At 36.6% G+C, this 9,574-nt stretch overlaps 1 protein-coding gene across 1 annotated transcript; it reads right to left on the bottom strand.

The window, feature by feature from the left end:
- Nucleotides 3,260-7,853, bottom strand: LOC109235429 (uncharacterized membrane protein C776.05). The gene is made up of 8 exons (XM_019401537.1): nt 7,488-7,853; nt 7,269-7,358; nt 6,459-6,516; nt 6,240-6,340; nt 5,612-5,707; nt 5,431-5,524; nt 4,031-4,268; nt 3,260-3,847 (listed from the first exon to the last, which is right to left on the bottom strand). The coding sequence occupies exons 1-8, from the start codon at nt 7,569-7,571 to the stop codon at nt 3,481-3,483; spliced, it is 1,128 nt and encodes a 375-aa protein (XP_019257082.1). The 5' UTR covers nt 7,572-7,853; the 3' UTR covers nt 3,260-3,480.

Raw genomic sequence — 9,574 nt, forward strand, 5'->3', positions numbered from 1 at the left:
TTTTGTGTGTTATAACCCACGCCATCTGCATGGGCCAGGGCTAGGGGCGTCAATGGATATTTAAAACCGAGTAAACAAGTCGAACCATACCGTACCGGATCGATTTTTAGGTTTCTTTTAATAAAAGCATAGGTTTTTTAAATATAAATCTATAACTACACCGATAATTAGGGTAGGTTTTTTATTTTATGAAAATAAATCGAAGAAATATTGAACCGTACCGAATAAATTTACTTATGAAAAATATATTTATATATTAAGTTTGAATATAATAAAGCATTAAATTTTTTCTTGGACCTTGGAATTATGAAAACAGTTACAAGCCAACAATTAATTAAACTTAATATCCTAATTCCAAACCTATTATGCTACTCCTACTGAAACTAAATTACTTCCAGCATATTCACTAGCAAGACACAAAGTATTCTAGTGATTATGAGTAGCAAACTACAATGTATGGAATATGTTTCGTTTTGTATGATTTAGATATATCTTTTTAAATATTTAATCTTCTATAAACTTTATTCTTAAGTCCCAACTTGGTTAATATCTTTCCGCTCGTGTGATTTATATTTTTTTTATCTTTGCTTAGTTTCTTACGTTGCTATAGAATAGTTGATGCATCTATACCTTGGCTATCTTTCATTTTTTCTTAATTCATAACACTTTAAACAATAAAAATATTTGGAGAGTTTTGCTAAGTATTGTAAAAGTATGTATGTTATTGTATTTTGCTTCTACTAATGACTTTTATATGACGTTCAAAGAAATACAGAAAAGTAACCGTACCGTACCGATACCAAAGAGAAACCGACATGATTGAGACGATTTCGATAATGGTTATACATAATAGAATAACCGAAAAATTGGTATGGTGCAAATTTTATAAAATAACCGGCCGAACCGAACCATTGACACCCCTAGCCCGGGCGACCAGACCTGGATCACCTAAATTTTGCTGGCCCGTCAAACACGACCAAAGGAACAATAGGCATCGTCTCGCCATGACTGTTCCTCATTTTTTTTTGCGCTTTAGGGCCATAAACTAGAATTTCACCCGATTCCCAAATTTTCAAGTACTGTATAGCACACGCCATCTGGATGGGCCCGGGCGACCAGACCCGAATTGTCTAAGATTTTGCCGACCCATCAAAAATAACCTAAGGAAAAAATGTCATCGTCTCTCTATGACCGTTCCTCGTTTTTTGGCGTTTTAGGGTCATAAAACTAGAATTCCGCGTAATTCCCGTAGTTTTATGTGCTATAGTCCACGTCATCTGCATGGACCCGGATCTTTTGCCAGCCCGTCAAAAATGGCTTAAGAAACAATTGTCATCGTCTCGCCATGACTGTTTCTCATTTTTGGCATTTTAGGACCATAAAACTGGAACTCCCCCAATTCCTAGATTTTCATGTGTTATAGCCCGTGCCATCTGCATGGGCTCGGGCGACCGGATCCTATCGCTTAAAATTTGTCGAACCATGAAAAACAACCCAAGGAACAATAATCATCGCCTCGCCATGACCTCTCCTTGTTTTTTGGTATTTTAGGGTCATAAAACTAGAATTCCGCCCGATTCCAAGATTTTCGTGTGCTTTATCTCCGCCATCTGCATGGATCCTGGCGACAGAACCCGGATCGCCTAATATTTTGCCGCCCCATCAAAAAAGACCTAAGAAACAATGGTCATCGCCTTGCCATGACCGTTCCTCCTTTTTTAGCGATTTAGGTACATAAAACTAGAATTGTGCTTGATTGCCAGATTTTCATGTGTTATAGGCCAATGCTACTTACATGGGCCTAGGCGACTGGTCCCGGATCGCCTAAAATTTTGGCGGCCTAACAAAAATGACCTATGGTATAATATTCATCGCCTCGCCATGATCGTTACTCATTTTTTTGCGTATTAGGGCCATAAAACTTGTGTTATAGCCCACGCCATTTTCGTGGGCCCGGGCGTCCGGACCCGGATCGCCTAAAATTTTGCCGACTTATTCACGACGATGACTATTATTCATTAGGTCATTTCTGATGGTCCGCAAACTATTAGGCGATTCGGAGCTGGTCGCCCGAATTCATGCAGATGGTGCGGCGTATAGCACACGAAAATTTGATAATCGTCGTGAATACCCGTTTTATGGCCCTAAAACGCCAAAAAACAAGGAACAGTCATGGCAAACCTATGACTTTGTTCATTAGGTCGTTTCTGATGGGCCCGCAAAATTTTAAGCAATTCTGAGTCAGTCGCCTGAATTCGTGCGGATGACGTAGACTCTAGCACACGAAAAATTACAAATCGTCCTCAATTCCTGTATTATGCCCTAAAATGCCAAAAAATGAGGAACGGTCATGGCGAACCCATGACTATTGCCCATAAGTACATTTCGTATGGGCCCGCAAAATTTTAGGCGGTTTGCGACCGGTCGCGTGAATTCATGCAGATCGCGTGGACTATAGCACACGAAAATTTGGACATCGTCCTGAATTCATATTTTATGGCCCTAAAACGCCCAAAAAAAAAAAAGATAGAACGGTCATGGCGAACCCATAACTATCGTTCGTTAGACCATTTCTAATGGACCCACAATATTTTAGGCGATTCGGAGTCGATCGCAACATAAAAACAAGACTTTCAAAATTCCTAGTTTCTTAACAATACATTTGTGCAGATCAATAAAATTAACGAACTCTATGTGGCTCTAGTTGAACTCAATTATATTTAGTTTTCTTTCAATAAAGAAAGGAAGTATTTCTAAAAACAAAAATCAGTATGAATATACAAGTGAAAAGAAGCAACTAGTCTTAGTTTAAAACGAAGCATAAAATAAAGTACAGTTTGTCATAGTTAATGTTTTCCCTCATGAAGAAGAATTTTATGAGATTTGAACTCAACTACTTTCGGTTTCTATAATAAAAGAAAAAGGAAGTGTTATATAAGTAAAGCTTGATATCGAGTGGCAGAAAGAAGAACCTTAACTCACACTTTGCCCACGCGAAATGAGAAAACCAAAAAGAAAAGCCTTTAAGCTCAGGAGGGAAAGGCCACCTAGGTACACAAAGGGCAGCCCGTGCACAAAGCGTCCCGTAGTCATACAGGGTCTGGGTAAAGACCGCACCCCAAAGAATGTAATATAGGCAATATACCTTGATGCAAGCATCAAAGGCTAATTTCATGGCTCGAACATGTGCTCCAAAGCTCCCCTTCTGACTGCGAGATCGACTGTCTCGTGTAATCATTCAATTGAAAATTCACAAAAGTTCACAAACTAAGCTAATCTTTCCTTCACCAAGTATACCAAAGCACAAACAACTACTCAGATTTAATTCACAATGGAATGAAGATAGTTCATTTTTTCCTTTCACCAAATCTACAACTTGGAGTTCACAGAACTTAAACCTTTCATTCATTTGTATGTAAAACAAGCAGAAATGTTAACAACTAAATGTGATGATGGGACACTCCAAATCAGATAGTTCCATTATTCAGACTGAACTGTTTCAGAAGCATTATTAGTATCCGGTGCGTTCTCCTGCAAAGAAGTCTGGTCGTTCTGGTCGGGGACAGTTGGCATCTTTGATTTTTTCTTTTCCTCCTTGAGAATCACTTGCCTGGGCATCACATCTAACATAAAGTTTCCACCATTCCATATAGATGCTGAAACCTTGAGTACTTGGAATACAACATGCAACTTATATGACAAAAATATGGGCACAGTGAGTGCTGTAGTTGCTAGCGTAAATATGGCCTGGAGCAGAATATACATAAACAAGCGATTCTGATCCCCAAGCAAACCACTGACGCGCCACCATATGTTGTTTGCTTTCTTTGCTTTTTTTGAGAGCTCCCTATTGACGAACATAATAGAATCAACACCAACCACGATACAACAGCCAGGAATAAACAAAACATAATGACCCACGATGACGTTCATAGACTAGCACAAAAAGGGACGGATGGAGAAAGAAAGGTGCATACACCCAAAAAAGACTTCATCATAGGCTGCAAAAATTAGACACTAAAATGGCTACCTGTAAGATGTCATAACTTCAGGGTCTCGCAGAAATCTCTGTCGGCGTAGGACATCTACTATGAGATAATAGAGAACCTGCCAGAGAAAATATGCAGCTAATGGGACCCAAAATAACCAAGTCCAAAGGTAGGATTGGTTTTCTTTGTAAGGCCATGATGCTCGTGCTGGAGTCCCTTCAGGATGCATAGCTCCAAAAAACTCAGGATCCCACCAGCGAATTGTGAAGAAAACCAACCCTGCAAATCAGAATAGTTGGAGGTAATCAATTTAAACAACTCAGGAGTTCTTTAAAAATATATTGGGGAGAAGACAGGCACACTTTCTAATTCATTGGACAAAGTAAGAACGATGTCAATATGTAATACAATGTCACATAAACATCTTATGATATCTGAACCGAAAGCTTACTACTTAGTTCACACAGTGCAGCACTAAAAAGAGATTAAGTATTGAGTGTTTTACATGATTTGCTGCAGCAGATGTAGACAACTAGATAATTACGACTAAGAATCTCTGACAGACTTTGAAGTATTAGCTTTACTTGTAAGTGATTAACAGAGTGCAGCACTAAAAAGCAATTAATTACAGAGTGTTTAACACGATTTCCCCACTAGTGAGATTTCACTGGGTCGTTGTTGTTGTTGTTGTTATTTGACACGATTTGCTGCAGCAGAAGTAAAACAACCTGACAATTACAATTAAGAAACTCTGACAGACTTAGAAGTATTAGGTTTAAGAGGGATTAAACATCCTCAAAGCATGGCATCAGGCATCCAAAGAAAACTAGAAGTGCCTTTGTAACAATTGACCTAGTGTTGACCTATACCGTACAATGCAAATTAAAGAAGAACTTAAGGGAAAGATAAATTGATAAAATCATATATCATTAGCAAAAGGCATGATCATAACAAAAATTATCACAAATGAGCAACATGACGCAAACAGAACAAACTCTTCAAGAGGGGAATATCAGTAAACATAATTTTCCCACATCATCTTTTTTCCTTTTCATTTTCCTTTTAAGAAAAATCGTTTGCACAAGTAAACCATGGAAGCAATTATACCTTGAGGCAAATACTTTGGTAATGAAACGAAAAACAGTCAACACTAAGCTATGTAATCAAATAGCAAATGGGCAACCCAGAAATCTACTTCTAGAAGTTATAAAGCAACACTGAACTCAAAATCCAGATCCTTAGAATGAGACCACGACTAAAATATGGAGACATGGCAGGGCCTCAATGTATATATAAGCATGCATAATCAAAACAAGACATTCTCTTTTTTTTTTGGAATGGAAGTTGTTTTTGTCCATACCCCACTTCACTGGTTTCTATGGTTGAGCGCAAATAACTTGCTATTGCCAGCAACAGGAAAACAGAAGAATGTCCTACTTACCAGGTAAAAGATGGATGAAGACACTGACAATTTTATCAACTGAACTAAAAACTAAGCTACAGCGCCAAACAATCAATGCCCATGCTAGAGGCCCCTGCAGTTATATGTAAGAGGATAAAAATTTAAGAGTAGATAAATCTAAAAGTTAGTATTAAGGACCTTTCAAATATAAGATGTTTACCTCTGCGAACGAGAAACAAACCATAAATAGCTTCTCATTTGTAGGGAAAAACAGAAGCGTGACTACAAAAATATTGTTTGCATAATAGCAAAAGTCCTGCACAACAAGAAGCCCAAACCCAATCATTTGTCTAACAACCAGGAATTACTAGACATGGGAAGGAACAGAAACTTTATTCCTATGTTTTAAAGATAGAATTCCTCGTCTGAGAGGTTCACTTGAGTGGCAAGGGAAATAGTAGGAGTTGAAATTAGGGATTAATATCATAAAACATTTCACGAATGTTATTTTGGAAAACTCATAATGCCGAAACACCAAATTAATATGCTGGTCCATCAGTGATAATTGTTATTTGCCTTTCTCCTATAATCATTATGTTTAATCCCGTTTCATTTAAGATCTTGAGTTTGCACGGTCTAGTAAAATTAGAAAAAATAAATATATAGAGTTTAAGAGCGTGCAATTACAACAGCCAACAACTCAGAATTTCATACTGCAAACTATAACTACATGAAATCTTTTGCATAGCCATTCAACTACACTGTTTTGTTTATCCTACCAGTTATGAAACTGCCACTTGAAATATTAAGTTAAAGAACACAAAATGTACAGGTGAAGCTGGGCTTACCAAAAGATAGTAATGCCATTTCTTGTATCTGTAGTAGATCCATCTCAGAGGAACGAAAATGACATAGAACAAACAGTAAACATATCGAACATCCTGTGGCCCTGATCATTGAATCAGCCATTGAATAGTCAAAAAGAAAGCTAACACAAACTACTAAATTAAAATTCAAGAAGAAGCAATTATATAAAGCGAATAGCTAAGACTAGACATTTCACTCACTTGCACCCAGCATAAAGCAAAATGCCCCAAACCCAAGAACACCCATCAGATGTGTCACCTGCGAACACCATGACTCCAATTAATGCAACTTTAAAGAAAACCTGTGTAATACTGCAGACAAATATTCAGTTCCCAATGCTTTGATCTAGTGGTAAGAGCATAGCTTGTGATGTGTTGCTTAGGCGCATGTCACGGGTTCGAACACAGCTGCTAAGATGTCCATAAGGAGTCAATTGGCACCCCTTCACAGAAAAATTACTCTGCGTAGATACGTCAATTTTTTTCTATTGTTAAATAATATATGTTAAATCCCCTTGGACATTTCATGTCTTTACTTATATATTTTGAATCCCTTAGTAAATATCCTAGCACCGCCACTGCCTATTACAAACAGAAGCCAATTGAGAAGCAAGAGTGGAGCTAGAGTGTCTATGGCGGGTTCGGCAGAACCCGGTAGTTTTGGTCAAATCTTGTATTTATCTTTAGAATCTATTGAATATATCCAAATTATTAATTTAGAAGCCAGTAACTTAAAAAGAATTAGAATCCTAAACCATAAGTTAGGGATTACAACCCAGTAACCTATGGATTAAAATCCATAAGTTTCAAATTCCGGCGCCTGAGAAAGGTAGGGCGGGCCCATTATCTACCGAGGGCCTCGGGATTTCTGGTGTATCAACCAATATTGTAGACAAATATTTGGTTTATGGTGTTAACTCAAAACAGAGAAAATTTCACATAAAACGGCAGAAAAGCAGTGTATGCATGTAATTGTAAATTGCGTGTGTAAATGAACTTTGATATACAAACCTTGTTAATAAATCGTTCATGTTCCTCAGCTCGTTTCGCGATCTTATCAGCTTGTTTTGACAAGATCTGTTTCGTCTTCTCCTTTGTTTTCTACAAACAAAAAGAACAAACACAGATAATATATATACCAATTCCATCAAACACGTAAACTGCAATAAAACCCACCACGAAAAAACACAAATTCACGCACAAAAACACAAAAATCTATAAAATACGTACCTGGGATCGATCTTTGAAACGTTGTTTGACCTTTCCAAATGAATGTCCATTGCTATCATCCATTGATTCTTCGTTGCTTGACATTTTTGTTCGAAATCTAAAAGATGTTGAAGCGTGCTTTGATGTGGTGCGCGCGGTTCAATATAAACACGGATTTGCTCTGCGTTATCTCTGTCTCGATTTCAGGAATGCTTTTATTGAATCAGAGAATTAATTAAACTTTGATGATTGATCATTTTTTGTTGTTAATCAATCTGGGATTGCCTTCTTTAGCAAATACTGCTTATTTTATTGAATGTTTGCCGGTTTGCCCCCTTTATTTTTGTTGATAATCTGTTTTTTTTTTCAGAGCACACAATCCCATGTTCACACGTAAGGCATGATATCTTCATTTATTTCTTTTCTTTACTTTTTTTTAAAAATTTATTTTAATTAAGGAAAATGTCCAAATTCTGAAATTCATCCTTATAATATTTGAAATTACTCAATTTTGTTCTCATATATTTTTAGTTTATTCATATTCTCGTCATTAGTAAATTGTCTCGTATTTGATAGTAATAAAGCTCTAACATGGAATAAGTGGACTTCACCAACAAAGATTATAGTGGAGAGATAAGTACTCCTTCATTCTTAACTAGAGGTCTCGTGTTCGAGTTCCTGGGTATGGAGTCGTAGGGAGCGCTTTACCCCAACGTGGGACTTTCCGGCGCGAATCCGGATTTAGTCGGGTCCCAATGTGGGTACCAGACACCGGTTGAAAAACCAAAAAAAAAGTGAACTACAAATGTCCAAATTATTTAAGAATAAAAATACTCCCTCCGTTCACTTTTACTTGGTACGTATACTAAATTATTTAAATAGGTGTATTTACATTGAATCTCAAAGTTGTTAACTCAAAAACAAACGCCAGATATCATTTCATTAAATCTCTCACCTGAGGACTAATGTTATGTTGGGTGCCCGTTTGATTGCTGAAAAGATTATGAGCTTACATATAAGATGTAGAGAATGGTGCGATGTTATTAGGGAAAAATTGTGCGAGCTGGACCCAAAGCACACAGTATATCATGTTAAAAGTATCTATGGACCGTTTAGCTCAACAACTGGTGTTAGGGCCTTGGTTCAGCGTAACAATTATGGCAATAGCAGGATGATGGTGCGAGGCTCGATTTGCTTACCCTTACGAGCTTGGAGACACGCTCACAAAAAGAAATTAATTTATGGGCTTTGATTGCCATAAATACTCTAACGATGTAGCTGGCACACAGTAAATCTATGAAATTGTCCTTTTTTTCTCCATTAAATTACGTGTATTATTAAATTGTCCCTCAAGGATAAGTCATCGAGCTAGCATGTCTCGAACTAAAAATTTCACACGTGTCAAATATGGACAGGTAGTCGTGGCCCCATAAGTGAGCAAAATGACAATGTAGAAATTGGTAGATGAGTCGAGACTTCGAGTGATCTGTTTCCTATACAAAAGAATCTGATTAATTTATTCGAATATTTGATGCACTATATATAAATAATTAAAAACTAAGCAATTGTGCAAGCTAACTATTCATGCTCTAAATTTCTGCAGATATTTGAGGAGTTTTTGACATGAAAAAAGTGCATAAACGGTGAACATAAATGTAGTGCGTGATTTCCTTATTGGCCAACCAAAAATCTTTCGAGTGAAGAAAAAAAAAAATATTTACACAAATAGCTTATCGAATTTGTTGTTTTACTTTTTTGAATCAGTATACATATGATTATATATACTAGTCTTACGATACGCGCATTGCGCGTGTACCTTATCTAAGTTACTAATTTTATTACAAATGATCATAAAAATATTCTACTAAAAATTATTTTTGAGTTATTATAAAAGTGTACGTTTTTTAAAATGAAAAATATCATTATTATATACCAAACTCATTAAGGGAAAAATTAGAAGTTCTCAATTATCAATATATTAGAAATATCAATCAGTATACGAATACTGAAAAAAATTTTAAAAAAAAATTAAAAAGATCATCATTTTTTTTAAAAAGGGCATTTGTTTGAAAATTTCTCTGTGTGTGTTGTTCTGGAGGGAGGGGGGG

The sequence above is a fragment of the Nicotiana attenuata genome, chromosome 12, assembly GCF_001879085.1.
Source record: "Nicotiana attenuata strain UT chromosome 12, NIATTr2, whole genome shotgun sequence".
Taxonomy (NCBI): Eukaryota; Viridiplantae; Streptophyta; class Magnoliopsida; order Solanales; family Solanaceae; genus Nicotiana; species Nicotiana attenuata.